The following is an 18,407-nucleotide window of genomic DNA, read 5'->3' as shown; positions in this document are numbered from 1 at the left end:
AACAACAACTTTTTCTTCATCTTCCTCTCACGTTCTTCCGCGAGATAATCTGAGAACTGTAGCTCCACAACACAAACTAGACACATAATTAGTGTCCTCTGCCGTCTTGGGTACATACGTCCCTAGCCTCGAGACCAGGCCGATTAAAATACGTATTTTAATCGGCCTGGATTCGAGGCTAGTACGTCCCTAACTAATCGCGAAGTTAAATTTGCTAGGGTGGGTATAATTATGATAATGGCTTCTTTAATAGGTGCAGAGGTCAGTTCGCCATTGTTTTCCTACTGAGCATGCTCAGACAGAGCAGACAGCATGGCCACACCCCTCTTATTCTAGCAACCTTTGAGCAGTTGAGGTCTATAGCAACAGTAGTGTTTTGCACTGCCGATTCTTACCGCTCCAGTTATTACTCACAAGTGAAGCTCTTCATTGCATTCTGAGCGCGCCTGCTCTGAGCTAGCAGCTTGTGATAATAAATTATTGCATGCATAAGACCAAAAAACTTCATGAAAATTATCATAACAGACACAAACTGCAACAGTGCAAATAAAAATTAGCTAGATCTAGCTCTTTTTTATCATAGTAAAGGTGGATTGCCACCTACTGAAGATATTTGATCTAGCTAGCACCATAGATAAATGGTACCTGTGAAGAAAAAGTGTAGATACAAACAAGTGTAAAAAAACATTTGTGAAAAAAATTATGGTGAGAAGTAGGGTAGCATGTTGGATGAGCTAATCAAAAGGATGTGAACAAGATGGGTAACCCTAAAAGGAACGCCCATTAGAATAGACACAAAACGTAATTACTTAAAATATTGTATGTGGTTTCCTAGGACTATTTATAAAATAACGCATGCATGCAGCAGTGAAAAAATTTTACAAACAAGTGCAAAAAACATTTTGTAAAAAAATGGGGAAGAGTAGGGTTGGAAGAGCATGTGCACTGAAGTAACAAAAAGTTCGAAAACAAGATTGTGGGTTGGTATAGTCTTGCATGCTCCAACTAGTTGAGGGTGGGGCACGGTCTTTAACAGTTGGGTCCAACACTACTTCTCGTTACACCTCTTTCTTTATTTAAGACGCTCGATCACCTATTTGACTAGCCTCGATTCCAGGCCGATTAAAATACGGCCTTGAATCGAGGCTACTATTCAGTGCACATGCTCTTCCAACCCTACTCTTCCCCATTTTTTCACAAAATGTTTTTTGCACTTGTTATATATAATATATAGCTGCATGTATTGCGGTACAATTGTTTCAGTGTGCGCATGCATGGTTTTGAAGTAGTGCATGTTTTATTGCTATGCAGAGCTGAAATCAATTGCACAAAATAATGTTGATTGATAATCATGTGACCACACATGCTGTAATTGATCGTTTGAAGCTAGCTAGGATTTTCAGCTTCATGATCAGCAAGAAAACCTTTAAAACACGTAATAGCAAGAGCGTATGAAGAGAAGAGGGCATGCAACTCACTCTTAGTCCAACGTGGGAGCAAAACTGCATTCAATTGCAATCTATTTATAGCTATCTGCATGCACATGTATATACACAAAATCAGAAATAGATATTATTAAATGGATGGAGGTCAATCCATGTATAGACAGGACCAAACAACTACATGTCTATGTACGTTGATACACTATCTAATTTCTCTGCCATGCCTATGCATATTATGTTAATATATTTATTTAAGCTCTAATAGCAGGTAAATTGATCACTACTACCAGGAGCATATTTAGTACTCCTGCTACTATACATGCACAATAATAATCATGCACTGCTTGCAAATGTTCAAGTCCAGCTATAAATCAATAGCTTCAGGAAAACTTTACCACCATCCTTTGCCATGCACACGAAACTTTCTTAAACCGTTTATTGAGACAAGTACAATATGACCCTTGACAACACTCTCCTGGATTGCACGTACTTAGACAGCTGTTTATATAACCACTGCTGTTGGAGTACAAAGCTTGCCGAACTTTTTTCCAGTAATTGTCAGTTTTTGGATTTTTATAACCATTTGGACCGCCATTATGGATTCGAGCAATATCTTCATTAGTTGGGCGATGACCAAGCCTTTTAGCTGTAGCGTACCTCTTCATGTAGCTCCTGATAACATCTTTGGAATATTGCTCACTCCCAACGCCCCAGACATTTTGAAAGCTTCGACCACCACTGCGTAGGCTTGGGTTGAATTGAACAGCATCATCGTAGTAGGGCTTGCGAATTTGGTATGGGCCCAAAGCTTTGTTGCTAAATTGTTTGTCACCAATTGCACAACTATCTCCACCGGACTCCACATGTCGTATAGCATTTAAAAGCCGTTGGTTGATTTGCTGGGCTTCAACTCTGAGCAAAAACTGAAAGCATGCAAGAGCGAGGGAAAAAATGATGAGATATTTCATTTTTGGTTCAATCGATGTTCCAGAGACGCAATGAATCCAGTTGACTAGTCACTTATTTCTGACACTATTGCAACCAAAACAATAATTATCATATTCTACAACAGAAATTGAACTTCTTAAATACCAAATGACCTGCATGTAGCTATGTATAGTAGAAATACCCGTGCAGTAACAAAACGGATACACTCACAAGTGAAAGTAACAACAATGCCACCATCTAATAGAAACTCATACATGTTATATATTTACATGTATATATCCAATCCATCACACACCTGATAGACTATAAATATAGATGTCCATCACACACCTATAATTATATGTTTTTACTTGCAATCATGATCAGATTAATAGTTGAAACTGTTTGGGAATCGCCATTGTTTCCAAAACTCCAAAACAAAGCAACCTGTAAAAATCAATCAACAGGAACTGTTATTATGTGATCACACCTTCCTTACTAGTTCTGCTAACTGTTTACTGCATTCATAATTATAGTTATCATGTGCATACTAGCTGTTAACATGTTTGCTAGCTTGCTTTCATTGTGGCTAATTTATCCCTAGCTTAATGCAATGTCAGTCTTCCTCTATAACTAGCCATAACTCGAGAAAGAAGCTTTAGTTTAATTGCTAATCCACGAATAAGAGAACGTGGCTAGAAGCCTATAGAAGCTGTTAGGTTTTGTCGCATTACAAATTTACAACGTACCCGTGCGGCTACACCTCGAGGCATAATTATAGCTGCCAAATAACTCAATATCTTGTGTAAATACTCTCTCTCTCAAATTGCCACAGTTATTGGAGGTAATTCCAGACTAAAATATTGCTATTTTTCCCCCAATGAGTGCATGACAGACAGCTGTATGTGTTTGTTAGCACCATGCATGTATTACATGCATGTATACCAAATGTACCACAATCGTACATTACCGTATATTGTATAGCGCGAAATTTTCAGGGTCTTAATTTTCGCTGATTTCGTGGGTTAGCAATCCTACACGAAATTAAGTCCACGAACACATCATTTGCTATAAAATACAAATTTATAAAGGCGTGGCAGTCATTCCCCAAACATTGTGCAACGAACTTATTTCAGAGGCCATTCCACGAAATGTAAGTGTGTGCTTCGAAAATTTCGCACTATACGGTATGTAGTTGATTGAACACACCCCCTCATAGGTTGCATTGCATGTACAATCAACATGTATGTGTATTGTTTGCTTGAAAATTGATTATTTGAGACGTAGCTCAATGGTTTGGCAAATTATTCTTGAGGGGCCTAATATTATTTGAAGATTATACAGCATGGCTTTGCACTTGTGTTAGCAGGAATAGGAAGGATGAGTATGAAACAGAGTCAAATACATGCACTCATGCATGGGGGGCTCGAGGTGAGCTATGTACCAGTATGCACTTTTTACAGTCAAACCCTATATAAACACATAATGTAAATCAACCACTACATTTTTTGTACCCAGTGGGACCACATCGACATGATCATAAATTATGCACGTTTACACTATAATTATTCTACACACGTGTGGTCAGAACAATGTATATAATTATAATAATTATAGCTATAATTATACTAAATCTTATAACTATATATACTTATGACGATATACGTGTCATGGCGCTATTATTATTTATGTTTGTCATTGTCATTGAAAAAAAATTATGCTGTCTGAAAAAAACGTTGATGAAAGTGACATGTATGCACCAATCCTTGTAACCACACTTCATGCCGTGAAGAACATAATTATAAATAAACACAAACAAAATGAGCAAGCAAAGTTTCAAAAGAGCCATGAATGTTTTATGAATTCATGTTTGAATATTTTTTCAGCGTCATCTTTATTCGAAGTGAACATCTTTCTCTTTGGAGATTTGCTCAGTTTTTCCTTCCTAGCTGGGGAGTCTTGCTCCAGTCTCTGATAGAGGTTCTGATGTACTATTTCAGCCATGTCACTCTGTAGGTGTATAAGCAAACCTTGTAACCCAACAAAGTAACTACATGCATGATAAGAGTGCTAAATACAGCACCGTATATAGCAGGTAATTTTCGTGGGGTAAAAATTTGAACAGCAGTGATTTTCGTGAATAAAAAATGTCTTGTTTTCTTCATTATACGTGCACTGCATTGCATGTGTTCTGGTAAACTATGCCTATAGGTTTTCGTTGAGGTCAGCTTGCCCACGAAAATAACGAATATTTTACCCACGAATTACCCGCTATAATTTTTACGGTATAAATATAATGCATATAGAAACATGAAAGTTTAGAATGCGAGCAGCTCTTAATCAACACATTTCCAATTAAGTCTCAATCATACATTAGCTAATTTAATTTTACAGTGGAGTTTAAAAAAAGGACGTACCCTCCACATTGACATAATATATACAAGACTTCCTACATGCTTATATAGTCATGCGACCTACACGCATGCATGTATTATAGAGGGCCACGAAATACAACTAATTTTCCAAGACTAATGCATATTCGTTGGTTTCTTAGGATAACCAATAATTATGATAACTGTACCTGCCAAGCTTCATTTTGTTCCTGCAGTTTAATTTTCTGCTCGACCGCTGACAACAGCTGCTTGTTGACGAGGCTCAATTCCTGTTGATAGTTGGTCACCATCTCCTGCATGTTCTTACACCTGTAAAAAGTTATTTTATGTTAATCGTTGCCACGTACCCTCAAGAGGCTTCGGCTGCCTGCATTGTATCAGGAGTAGATTACTGATATTGTATAATTATATGCAAGCGGGTACAATGTCAACGTAAAGTGTACACACACACTGTAGCATAGCAACCAATAAGTAGGACTATATATTTATACACACTATAATTGTACTTGTAATGGGTGCTCGCCAAACAAAATTGCTAGCAGGACAAAGAGCAATGTTTACACAACATGAGCCCCACCCACCTTGAACAGGGGGAGTCCCTGTCATCGTCTGAACTGGTGGACCAAGCGGCCATGAGTTCCTGGTGATCCACTCTGCGAAGAGTGCTCAGACCCGATTGCAACGATCGCATTGACGCACGACGCAATGTGCTAGTCGGTGAACAGTAGAAGTCCAGTTCTGGTTCAAAGTTCACCTGCATATATGGGGCAACAATCTTTCAATGAGATTCACAAAAATTAGGCTCTTATTACAATGGAATCCGTTACAAATGGTGATAGTATCAATTAAGATTCACACGCCAACACGTGCACAATTGGCCATGCACTCACCACTACATCAGCAGACATGTCCTCCGTAGGTTGTGGTGAAGTTTGTTTTGATTGCCGTGGTGAAGTAGCCTCAGGTATCATGTCCAGACTGTTCATGGAGTGAGATAACTCGTCATGCAGGGACATGGTGGATGTTGGTGACATTGAGGTCGTTCTCTGCAAATTTATAGCAAACTTCTCTTATAATTAAGCACATGCATGCACGCACATGAATATTTGTCTCCATGCTAGAAGTTGATTGCAACAGAGGGAGCTTATAAAACAATAATTAGAGCATGGGCGTACGAGGAAGTGCTAACCTGTCGATCGGCCTCCAGCTGCTTCACTATTTCCTGTGAGTCCTCCAGCTCTTTGCACTGACACACAAACTGTAATAGGTGTCAACAAGTGAGAGAAGTGGTGCTAACATTGACAAACATGTTATAATTATATGAAATGTACTAATTAGTGCAAGCTAGCGTTAACAGCCTTAGCAACGATGATTATAGGGCTATGTTTCTGTTTGCTGCCTGTACATGTACAAGTGATTTTGTGGGGCTTTTTGAATTCTTTAGCTATGAATAAAACAATAACTTGTGAAACTCGATCACCTCTTCGTTTAGTTGCATGTAGCGGCTTTCCAGGCTCTCATACTGGGCTCTGGTAGTTTGTAACTCCTCTGTGAGCTGGTCACAACTGTGGGCCAGGGTGGACACGTCAGAGGAGTAGCTCCTGTTAGCAGACTCCAGTGTCTCCAACTATATTATACAGAACATATAAATGCATGAATTCTGCTAGCCTCGGTCCCAGGCCAATTTTGTTGAAGTTGTCTAGCGTTATTTTAGAGACAACGAGGCTGGGAACGAGGCTAGAATTTTGCAGGCTATTATAGCAAAGAGCATTATTTCATTGGTGCTCAAACCAGTTGCCAAATTGCTTGCCTTACGAAAAACTGTTAGAACAAGAAGATACATGACATTGTAAGAGAGCAGATTGACCATCAGGCCTGCATGGGATGCTGTCACTAATATAAACAGTAAAGCAATTGAAAGTATCACTCCATTGGTGCTATAAGCACAATTCGAATTTTGACATAATAATGCATCTGGTCTGGGTCCTATCACTAATTAACAATTGTTAATGGCGATAGTGCTAAGCTCTGAAGTCAAGGTGTGCTCAAGTGAGACAGGCTGTTGTTAGTCTGCCTACATGCTGATTTAAGGCTATTTGAGGTGTGTGCGTGCATACGTTGCACATCAAAGCTATCATGTTGAAATCTGAGATAGTTTAGCTGCCAGGATGACAAATAGGAAGATTCTCTAAGAGGTTTCAGTAATTTCCCACATCGTACATTTTTATAGTACTGCACAGGTGTAATGTGTAATGTGACGACCAACACGTTATGTATCAATCACAGAATTTTTTATTCTGAAAAGATTAGATCATTAAGCCAGCAATTAACCTGTTGTTGCAGCTCTTCTTGCTGGAGAGATGCACTGAGTTCATGAGCTTCAGACTGCTTCAGAGCATCACTAACTTTTCTAACCCTCTCATCATCTTTGTTCTTGTCTCCTAACAACTATAGAATGAAAGTAAAATTATAATAGCTGGAATAAACAATTATGAGTACATGTGCATGTAGCTATAGAACATTATTCAGAACCACACAAAACCTCTACCTCCGAATTTCTTGTTGAGTAATACATGTAGATTTACTTACTGTGCTTATTTTTTCTTTTAGTTTGATGTTCTCCAACTGCAGAGTATCAAGAGTTTTCTGGTATTCATTTTTTGTAGTTCTTTGTTTGTTTTGTTCTGTCTCCAGGCTGTTATTAGTTGAACGTAGTCTGTACTCAAGGTCTGTGACTTGTTCGTCTGCGTGAGTCTTTGCTTGAGTCAGTGCCCTTTGCGAGTCGTGTCTCTGCAACTGCAAGCTCTTAGAGTACCGGGGTAAAGTGGAAGGTGAAGAAGGTATTTAACACACACATGTATTGAACCATGACACAGTTATCCTTGTAAGAATCTACCGTATTACTAGAATATTTTGTTGGTGAAAAACTTTTGCGAATGAGCCAAATCAGCAGAAAATTTGACCCTTTGCGATTTAACTATTGCGTTCTGGCAAGGATCGTGTGTATTTACTAGTAATAATTCAGGTTCTGCGGAGTTAATCGTTGCGAATTGATCAACCATCGCAAAGTTCGCAAACGTTTGATGCTCGCAAAACATTCTAGTAATACGGTATCATGTTCAATTTCTATGAATTTTTAGTAGTAAGCTAGGACGTAACTTAGCTGGCAACAGAATGTCACATCTGCAATGCATGCCTTCTGAGTCCGGCACTACTTTGATCTGTAACTATTTAACTGCAAGCTAGATTTTTCTTCCCAACTCACTTCTTCCAGTTGCTTCATTTCTTCCCTAGCAGTCTGCAGATCATTTCTTAGCTGCTCCTTCTCCTCCAAGAGAGCTTTGCCATACCTTGCACTCAGAACAAGCTCACTCTCTTTAGTACGCAGTTCAGACAAAACGTCTTCCAGTTGTTGAGTCATTCTCCACTGGAACAGCGACCTACAACACTTGTAAATCACCTATAGCTGCTACTGGTAACGGTGTCACAGTAGCGATGTAGCTCCCTTTTGTAATGAAGGCAGTGTGAATACATTTTACATGTTTGGTGGGGGAAGTTGAAGGGAAAGCCCCTCTTGTGATTCCTGAGTGTGGGTGGGGCTCGTAGAGACTAAGTTCCTCTGATGTCGTCATCTGTTTATTCAGCAAAACAAAAAAGTTAAAATGGACTCTCGATCTCTAAGCTTTTTACCTCTCCTGGTGCTCTTAACAGTGTCAATTCTCACCTGTACTAGAGCTGAGGGTGATGTAGACTCTGTGAATGTTGATCTGAACCAAATATGTGACAATGGGGAGGTAAACTCTCAATGGGAATTTATATGTCTAAGTTTTTGGTGTGGGTTTTTAGCGCCAGCTCTTATAATTGTTTGATACAGTTTGGTGTGGAGAAGGATCTACGACCAGACACCAACTGGAAGTGTCACGACTCGAGCCTTATCAAGCAATCAGTAAGTCTGAAATTAAAGCTGAACATGAAAGAGTAATTACCGGTGTCATTTGCTTTTCACCTTACAGTATATGAAACCCTCTCCAGTACCAACCTGCAGCGATACCACACACTATAGCGTGAGTAAATGTGTCATCATGCTTTAGACAATAGCTGATATCGTGGATTGTTGTATTTGGAGATGACTTATTTAATACAAGATGTAGTAGGAGCCGTCTCAATATTTTGTTGGTCGGTTTTCTGCTAGCAAGCTAGTATGAATTCTAGACTCTAAGACATACTATGGTAAGCATTCTTCTCTAACCCTTGCTTTCCTCTTCCTCTAGCCGACATTCAAATGCATAGATGACCCCCTGATCTACTCGGAGCACCCCCCACTCGTGGGGGACTATAGACCAGTAGCCCCCCAGTATGGGGAGTACAAATACCTACCCCCTCAGAGGTGGCTACATGCTCTCAGAGTAAGTACACTGATATATATAGTACACGTATCATTTATGGTACAATACCGGAGTGGAGTACGTACGTAGCTTCTACATATATACCGATTGAACTGTGTGCTAGGCATAGCTTTTAAGTGTTCATAAGATCCTAGGTTTCCAGATGTGTTTTGTACTATCGTTAATTGAAAGTCTGACACTTAGAAAATGGTCTGTACAAGAGAATATTCCTAACCACAAATTTAAAGCACTTCATGTCATGATATCAGATGATACATGGAATGGTATCTATTCAACCACACAATGACCAACTGTTATATTTCATGCCAGCTTGGAGCAGTTGCTTTCCTGTACCATCCGTGCACCCCGCAAGAGCAGGTGACCACCCTCAGAGACTTGGCTCACTCCTGTCTCTGGAAGCACGTCATCACCCCTTACCCACACTTATCGGAGGATAAAGTCAGTAGGCATGCATGTGTATTTGAGATCATCGCTGTAGTTAAAATAAGAGAAATGTGCAGGTTGTTAGCTTTACAATGCTGTGTAGATCTTTAATAGTCTACTATTTATATTGTCGTTTATTTGTGAGCGTACTTTTGGGACAGCTTTTCATGTACGCGAGTACAGCATCATGATATTATGTAGCTACTAAGAGCAGTGTGCCCAGAATTGATTTCTGTTTGTGTTAACATGTTGCTCAATAATTGTCGACACTCTCTTTGGTTGGTTTTAACAAATAAAAGTATAGCTTTGTGTACAGTATTCATGGAAATGCATTGTGACGTCATATTCTCACAGCCATTGGCACTGGTGTCGTGGGGGTGTATCTATCGTATGGAGTGGGTGGAGTCTCACTTGGTGAGGGCGTGGCTGGAACAGAACGCTCTGAAAACTGACGAGAGTTTAGACTACAGCATTGGAACTTACAGTAAAGGTGACATCACTAGCTTATGTCGCACACACGCATGCACTTAATCTTAAGCCAGGGAAATGCTGATTTGTTTCTGACCCTAGCTACAGGTACTTAAATTTAAACTAATGAATTGTCGTATATACGATCATGCAATTCAAAAAATTTACTTGGTTGTTTTATTTTGTGTAATTGCAGGTTTGGTACTGGAATCAGACCACAACCTCCCTCCCAATATTGTGTGCCCAGACGTACGTGCCCCCTCTCCTGAGACCACACCCCATAACAGTGACATCAGCACACAAAGTCCGCCATGCTCCAATAACTCCATACCCTCAGGTGACGTCAACAAACCCACCCCCGTCTGCAACAAACCCACTACTGTAATAGTACTCGAATCTTCTCGTCAAAGATTAACAGTTTTGCTGGCTCTGGTAGTAGTCATTCTGCTGCTAGCAATGCTACTAGTTATATGGAGACTCTGGGTGTCCTGCAGCTTTAAAGGGAAGCAGAAAGGGAAGTATAAATCAGTGAGCAAGTATTTCCCGGTGGCTTTGGGAAAAAGCGGCAGTGGAATGGCCATTCCTGAGATGGGAATGCCCAAAGATGGTTTGGCCGAGCGGGAAAAATTATTGGACGAATCAGATGAAGATGAGCTGTAACTGTTCTTATGCTGGCGGAGCTGTTTAGCTATTTGTCTTGATTTGTTTCTTGTTTTTTAAGTTCACTGATTTCACCAATTTAGTTACGTCACGTACCGTAATCTGTTCCCAATAAACCCTTCATAATTATAACGTTTTGTAACAGTACGTATAATAATTATATATACATGCATGTCTTCATCAGAATAACGTTCTAGAATTGAAATACAATCCACTGTGAAAACATAACTCATTGTCTACAACAGTCTTGACAGCCAGCATACTACGTAGTACTAATTAATGTCTTGTTTGGTCACAGATATGACTGTACCTCCTGCAATAATGGAGGAAGTTAAGAGAATAATCATTATAAGATTGCCGATAAAAAAAATCACATTTCTAGTCGTATTTTTAATACCCTAGAATTAATTAAAAGCGTCACTCACTCGGCATGATGAGGCTTGTTGACTTGAGTCCTGCAGTTCTTGCCCCAATAGCAGTCCGGACGACTGGTCACAGCAGCTGCATGGGTGTGCATTGTGTTCTAATAAAATTAGCCGAAATACACTAGTACGTACTGTATATAACTACTGTAACAGCAGAAAACATACGATGTATACATACATAGCGGGTTAATTACTTTCGTATGGTGGAAATGTTATATTTTCGTGATGTACGTACATGTACATGTATATAGAGCATCGTCCGAAATATAAAACTTCAAAATTAACGCGCAATATAGGTTCTAGGTCACATTGTAAGCTGTAGAAAATGTGTCCCAACGAAAATTACCCCCTCTACGGTATAAGTGTATGGGTGTATGCATCCAATAGTCAATAGTTTACACAACAATGTTACTGTCAATGTTACATATACCGTACTCTACCGAGATTACGCCCATGTCCGAAATTACGCCCACCCCCACTTTTGAGTGAAAGTTCCAATTTGCCTCAAAAATACGCCCACCAGGAAGTGATGCATTAGTCAGTGAGCAAGTTGTCAGAAAAGGTTTAGCAGTACGCTGGTTAGCTCTGAATATAGCTAGATATATAGCTACATATACCTAGATCCTATTAGCAAGTATAAGAGACAAGGACCATCTTCTCTGAATCGCTGTTGAAGACTCTGATAGTGACATGACAAGGAAGAACCTTCTGATACAGAATCTTGACTCTTTATACCTAGCTACTTTACCCATGCATTACCATTGTTGTATGTTGATATTCATTGTATTTCAAGAGCTGGCAGGCCTCAGACGCAGACAGAGAAGAATAGTTTTTTAATGAGTGGGCTTAATTTCGAGACAAAACTACTGTTTTCGAAATTAAGCCCATCCCACCTGTAGCTGCTTTGTAGCATGCAATTAGGGTGGGCGTAATTTTGCTAGAGTACGGTACATAATTATGGTAAAAACTTGAGTTTGTAAATTTTGCCAATTTGAAACTATAATACCTGAAACTGTAGTACTATACGTAACTAGTTTAAAAAAACAGCTACGTACATGTATAATGCAAATGTGAACCCTCCTAACACCCAATAGATATATACATGTACATGTACCGAGTGTGATACAAGATCACCTTCACATAACACACACACCCTCACCTGGCAACTCCCTGTCAGGAATGTCCCTGCGATACAGGTACACTAAGTCCTTGAAATTTTTAAGGGCACACTTGAAACAGGACCTAGTGGAGGAGGACATACGAGCTGTCCTGGAGTCGCTGCACGTGTACTCTCCACTCTCTAACTTCCCGCAACAGGAAGTGAGCACATCTTTAATTGATAGGGACTTCCCCTCCATGTACTCCTTCAGTACTCTAGACTCGTACGCGTTGCCGTTGTTTAATACACCGCTCAGGATACTGTCCGGGAAATCCATGTCTGTAAGAGGATGATCGAAGATTGTACAGTGTATGTGTCACAAAACTGTTGACACATGAATACCGAATTCATAGCAGGCTATACTGTTCGAGTCTCCATTCAAAGGTATAGCTAAGAGTATGTGCTACACTGTGTACCATAATTATAGCAAGTACTTTTCGTGGGGTAAACAATTCGTTATTTTCGTGAGCAAGCTGATCTCGTTAAACATTTACCCACGAAAACAAAGGGGTGGTTTGAACGCATGCAACGCAGTGCATGTAATGAATTAAGCAAACGAATACACTATGAAAATCACCGTTCTCAAGTTCAACAAATTACCTGCTATACGGTATAAGAATGTTTGCTGATAGAGTGAGAGAGCTAGTAGCATTACCTTTGAACAGATTGAGACATCCCCGGCAACCTGACTTTCTGCAACCCCAGTACATGTGACAGTACGCCTGACTGCAAATATCACCTGGAAAAACAATTACAAGACTAAACAGGTCTCACTGCGGGCACACTAGATATCGTAACGAAAGAAAACAATGACCTAGGGCCTTATCACGCCTAGTTCTGTATACAGGTTTACATTGATTAGACAAAGGAATAGAGTTGAGACAATAAAAGGCACTCACATTTCTGTGGTGGGATACTCATGTCTGTGTCACTCCTGCGATCAGGCATGGGCTGGAGGCAACAAAGACAGAGAACGTGGATGGTGCTTGTCGTGCAGATGAAGGGCGGTGGTGTGGGGTGTGTGGGGTGTGAGGGTGTGGAGGGGACGTGGCTCGGACACTGACGACACAGCATGAAAGGAGCAGGAGTTGAGCTACAGTACAGAGATTAAGTCAACGTTTTCCTGTCATGACAATTAAGCTAAAACATTATTGCGTATATTTTATACCCAAAAGGGAATGAGGGTAGGGGGTGGGTGTGGCCAAATGTGTGGGGGGTGAGATATGTTGGAGGGTGGTCCTCCTCTGAGTCAGTAGAGCTAGAATCAGAGCTAGAATCGTCATCGTAATGGCCATCATCGTCATAGTGACTATGCTTTTTCTTGGGGTAGAGCTGCACAAAAGCATAAACTTCATTATTTATCAGAAAAAAATGTTTCATTATGCAGAGCAGCGTTGTATCTGCCTAAAGAAAAACAAAACCGAAAGCTTTGTAACTATCTCTGAGCTGTAAGTAGCACAATGTACATGCACTGTGAACGCTGCCCATAACCAGTGAAAACAATTACATTACAAATGCTGTTGTGCGCGTAACGTACTGTAGTAGTATCCCTGACGTAAGAGTGTACATGTAACTGTACATTGTATGCAACCCACCATGTCTTTAGTGATCTTGTTCTTCTCGTCCAGTTCCTTCAAGTCTTCCTCTGGTCTCTTCTTGTCTGGGTTAGATCTGAGGTACGCATCCACCAGGTTGTTCACGATGTGGTTCTTGCTGATACGCTCGACACGGTCCCGGCACTGGGGAGAGGGGGAGGAGGATAAGGGGCATCTAGTGGGGGTTACTGTAATGCATAGCAGCTAGTATGAGCTCTTTTCTTCGAGCCAGGGACTTCGAGTGTATACCATGACGATCTAAAACAAAGCTAATAAAGGCCTGCCATGGTTATCAAGATTTGGCTATAGTGATCATGTCAAGAGTATCTCCTGGCCTTTTAAAAGAGAGATGAAACCGTACATAAATTTTATGCGAGACACAAAATAATTACCGTATAGCGCGAAATTTTCGAGGGGCTTAATTTTCGCGGATTTCGTGGGTTAGAATCCTACACGAAAATTAAGTCCACGAAAATTGAATTACCTGCTATAGCATGCATAGATTTAAAGGCGTGGCTTCCGGTAAGCAGTCATTCCGCGAACATTGTGCAACGAAATAGCTTTTAGAGGCTAATCCACGAAATATAAGTGCCTCGAAAATTTCGCGCTATACGGTATTTTTATAAATGAATATTACTAGTTTAATATGGCAATGATGGTGTACAGAGACAGCTACATGTAACTCACGGCTGGGCAATTATCGGAAGCACCCATCCACTCAGAGTAGCAGCCACCACAGTACGAGTGCATGCACGGCTGGAGGCTGACACAGTCGTGCAGAATCTCCTAGTGTGTGCATGGGTGGTGGTAAATGAAATTGTTGTCATGTATAGGCTAGCTGTACAGTCTAACTGAGCAATATTATACTCAATCATGTAGAGCTGGAGGAAGACCACACCCCCTTCACCCTCGGCCAACTATCTGCAATGGTGTCCCCTCTAAGAGATGTGTTTATAACGCTGTACCTGGCAGATCTGACAGGTCAGAGTCTCAGCAATAGAGTCTTCCTTCTTCAGCGGGGGTGGTTTAGTTTCCTCCTCGGTCTGGTCGTGTGACTCCTCCTTTGTAACCTCCTCACACGCTGCTCTCTTAGACTCAGGGGCATCCTCGGAACTCTGTGAGTGATAGTGCATCCAGTTAACATTATCATACTGTACATTGCACTGACACGAATGTGATACAGTAGTAGGCGCACTGCATGTACGTATATTGGTGAGCTGTGTCATGCATCTTGTACTCCTAGTCAAACAAACGTGCAGTTATTGCCATCCGAACCAATTGCCCTACTGACCCTTCTTGTGGTCCAATAATTACGGCCAGGCAACTACCGTATAGCTAGAAATTTCTGCGGCCCAAAAATTCTGCGAATAGCTGTAAAAAGACCTTCTGCGGATAATATTTCTGCGAATTAAATTTTCAACTGGTAAGTGGATAATAAGCATTTGCGGATAATATTTTTGCGTTTACTCATTCATTCGCAGAATTCGCAGAATTTTTGGGCCGCAGATCTACATGTAGCTATACGGTACTACTAGCAACTACTACTAGTCTCAACATTCTCTGAGTTTGATTTCCTACATGCATTAGCTGATCATAAACCGTAGCTGGAAGTATTGTATACTCACACCAAGTTCATGTTTCTTTCCAGCAAACTTTTTAGGCCCCTCTTCTTTTACTTTCTTCACATCCTCATCACCCTCAGAGCTCCTTCCTCCATCGGCCATGTCCGAGGGACTGTATTCCAAGGTTGGCTGTTCGTCGTCAGTCACATGATCTGTGTCTTCGTATGAAAGGGTGGAATCAAGTTCTTCAGCTGGTGGGGTTGTGTAGCTGAACTTGAACGACACATCTTAAGGAGTTCATGAGTGAGTGTGTGTGTGTGTGGGTTAATGATTGATTCATTTTTCAAAGAAGGGTGACTTCCGATCTTTACTATAATAGAGAGTATGAACACCTCACTTACTAAACTCTGGATTGTCTTTACGACTGACAATCTTGATGATGTCATCAGATGCTAACTTAACCTGCAAAGAATGATTGAAGAACTTGTCAGTGACAAGACAATATAAACTCAACGTTATTCGTTAGTTACCAGAGCTAACTTACATCGGTGTTCTTCTCCAGTTTTGTGCCATTGAGCAGAGTTCCGTTGGAGGAGGTGTCCCGTAAGCTGGCCCATCCTCCCTCGCCTCGTACCAGCACACAGTGGGAAGTGGACACGAAACGATTGTCCGCAATCACAAGATCAGCATCTGGAGAGAATAAAAATTTCTTTTAGTGCATTTTTCATGTAATCATGATAATTATTACTTTACTTTGTAAACCCACTTTTTCCCCTCCCTATGGAGAACTGCTCCCCCACCAGTGGAATGAGATCACCCTCCTCGCCTTCCACTCCTACCAGCAGCCCCCAGGGATCATCCAGCTCGAGCAGAGAAGACATTGCTCACTCTGAAAACATAGGTGGGCGTGACAGTTTTAACTACATAAACCACGCCCATAACGAACCTACAAGCCCCACCCCCTTTGGTATCCCACGTGCCGTGTTCAGATCAGGTAAACAAAGATCAGATTACTGTCTGAGCTGCACAGTCTAGTCTCGGTTCTGCTGCTCTTGCTCAGGACTAGAACATTTAGCCTCTCAACAGCTGTACTGCATTGACTGCATACGAGGATCCTGTTAAAATGGACCCCTATGAGTGTGTCTGTGAGTATATCTGGTCCATGAGAAGACTGATTGCTGGGGTATGTTCTGTTCAAATGATCATGCCATGCGCCAATGTTGATTTATGCTATATAATTATTATGTTTCGGGACAGCAAAAAATAATGATGTTCTTGTGTTGATGTTCTTATAGAGCTCTACTACCGTTACATTCTATTGTGCATATGGTGTATATATTATAGGCTCCAGATTTATTACGTGAACGGTAAATAGTGGTGCCATTATAAAGGGTGAATTTAATCCGTATATTAATGTTGAGTTGTTGCAAAGTTTGCTTTGAGAATCAAAGCTGGCTAGATTTGTAAGACAGGTACATGTGTCATGTAGCCATGGGCATGGACAAGAGCTTGTGTTAGTAACTGTTCCATGTTGTTTCCTACACAGCTGCAGACACAGAACCACTGCACTGACACTGAATGCTTCTCTGAACGTAAAGCCAACCACTCCACACACACATACACAGTCATACGTGCACTAGTCACAAATACTATTGACCTGAGCAACAGCTTAGACCAAGCTAGTATACACTGTATACGCCTTTGGTATTATTTTAGGTATCACTATATAAAATGTATGTAATCTTAGACAAATGGAAGATTACCAATGCTTGGAATGTTTTTTGTATGTCTTCAGTGTACATGCGTTCAATACAAGTGACATTGTATTGATTTCATTCCAGATCCTGGCTTTGAATCTGGACAACCCAATGATGGCCAATCCATGAACGTTGCATTGCTCCTTCTTGTCTGGTTGGTCGTTGCAGTGCTCCTCTTTCTGTTCAGGTCAACTTGTTAACATGTAGTGTGTGCTGTCTGCATTCCACTTTAGTTAATGCATAATTAGTAGCCGGAATATCATTGCTAACATTGTAACATTGTGGACTTGCATTTTTTTTTTAATTAACAACGTAACTCATTGCTCAACCTTTGCAGGCCTGCAAGGTTAAGAAGATCAGGAGATTTAAAACCAAGGTCTCAACCTGATAGTAATGTGAGTGCAACAGCTGAGCTATTAGCCTCGGCTAGATCTAACTAGACTGTGTATAATAAATAAATTCACTCCACAATTATCCAGTTGAATGGGCTATTTATTTAACATGCCTGGTGTAGCCATGGATATTAAATTTTGTTCTGTACATGCAGCTCTGAATGGTGACGTAGAACCTAGTAATTTTATCGAAAAATGCTCTACAATAAAAATGTCAACCATATTTATACAAAATATTCAAAGAAAATAAGCCACTATATAATTATTATGTGCTTTATCACAATATGATGCACTCTTTTTCTCTCCTCTCTCTGCTCTGCAGGACGGAGGACCAGCTCCACCCACACAATGAACTCAGTCAGTGTCAATCATGCATGTCTCGTTTGTGCCGTATCATTTTTTTAACATACACTGAAATTGCCATCAATTTTTTAACCGGCCTTTTTCATGTACACACATAGATATATTAAAGTATTTAGGATTCTAGCTGTCATTATTTCAATGATTTTCTATTTAGTATACTGAAAATTAATGATGTTTAATGTATGACTATACAAAGTGAAAAGCACTGCGGGTACTGATGCGATGCCTCGGTGGAGGTGTCAAAGCAACATATAAGCTACTAGCTATTAGCAATAGCTTTTATACACTATATGAACATTTTGCTGCATGCAGAATCCTAGCCACAGGGAAACTCGTAGAGTGGGTAATGATCGACAATGATTGTTATTAAAAACGATCGATGCCAAAAATCCAAATCTAATTGTGGCTGCATCAGCTCTCTTCTCACTCTTGCAG

At 40.5% G+C, this 18,407-nt stretch overlaps 5 protein-coding genes and 1 long non-coding RNA gene across 6 annotated transcripts in view; 3 read left to right on the top strand and 3 right to left on the bottom strand.

The window, feature by feature from the left end:
• LOC135339652 (serine/threonine-protein phosphatase 6 regulatory ankyrin repeat subunit B-like) overlaps positions 1-18,407 on the top strand; it is a gene marked incomplete in the record, with an annotated part of 1,209,744 nt that overhangs the window by 288,545 nt on the left and 902,792 nt on the right.
• The window catches only part of LOC135339872 (uncharacterized), a 35,216-nt gene that overhangs the window by 854 nt on the left and 15,955 nt on the right, over positions 1-18,407 (bottom strand). The window lies entirely within an intron of this gene.
• On the bottom strand, positions 4,074-8,329 carry LOC135339701 (BICD family-like cargo adapter 1). The gene is made up of 9 exons (XM_064535944.1): positions 8,028-8,329; positions 7,352-7,567; positions 7,094-7,210; positions 6,243-6,389; positions 5,952-6,020; positions 5,653-5,808; positions 5,344-5,516; positions 4,951-5,071; positions 4,074-4,379 (listed from the first exon to the last, which is right to left on the bottom strand). The coding sequence occupies exons 1-9, from the start codon at positions 8,181-8,183 to the stop codon at positions 4,206-4,208; spliced, it is 1,329 nt and encodes a 442-aa protein (XP_064392014.1). The 5' UTR covers positions 8,184-8,329; the 3' UTR covers positions 4,074-4,205.
• On the top strand, positions 8,394-10,908 carry LOC135339725 (uncharacterized). The gene is made up of 7 exons (XM_064535974.1): positions 8,394-8,556; positions 8,637-8,708; positions 8,776-8,826; positions 9,034-9,168; positions 9,478-9,606; positions 9,946-10,081; positions 10,256-10,908. Exons 1-7 carry the CDS (start codon positions 8,425-8,427, stop codon positions 10,717-10,719), a joined length of 1,119 nt encoding a protein of 372 aa, XP_064392044.1. The 5' UTR covers positions 8,394-8,424; the 3' UTR covers positions 10,720-10,908.
• On the bottom strand, positions 10,825-16,381 carry LOC135339679 (E3 ubiquitin-protein ligase CHFR-like). The gene is made up of 13 exons (XM_064535912.1): positions 16,227-16,381; positions 16,005-16,150; positions 15,862-15,922; positions 15,524-15,747; positions 14,864-15,013; positions 14,586-14,684; positions 13,899-14,042; positions 13,472-13,635; positions 13,203-13,396; positions 12,959-13,042; positions 12,304-12,582; positions 11,145-11,220; positions 10,825-11,032 (listed from the first exon to the last, which is right to left on the bottom strand). Exons 1-13 carry the CDS (start codon positions 16,339-16,341, stop codon positions 10,996-10,998), a joined length of 1,773 nt encoding a protein of 590 aa, XP_064391982.1. The 5' UTR covers positions 16,342-16,381; the 3' UTR covers positions 10,825-10,995.
• On the top strand, positions 16,431-18,158 carry LOC135339837 (small integral membrane protein 14-like). Its single transcript, XM_064536120.1, has 5 exons — positions 16,431-16,643; positions 17,007-17,052; positions 17,302-17,404; positions 17,555-17,612; positions 17,932-18,158. Exons 1-5 carry the CDS (start codon positions 16,584-16,586, stop codon positions 17,959-17,961), a joined length of 297 nt encoding a protein of 98 aa, XP_064392190.1. The 5' UTR covers positions 16,431-16,583; the 3' UTR covers positions 17,962-18,158.

The sequence above is a fragment of the Halichondria panicea genome, chromosome 8 (genome assembly GCF_963675165.1).
Source record: "Halichondria panicea chromosome 8, odHalPani1.1, whole genome shotgun sequence".
NCBI lineage: Eukaryota > Metazoa > Porifera > Demospongiae > Suberitida > Halichondriidae > Halichondria > Halichondria panicea.
This window is presented reverse-complemented; position numbering and strand designations above follow the sequence as displayed.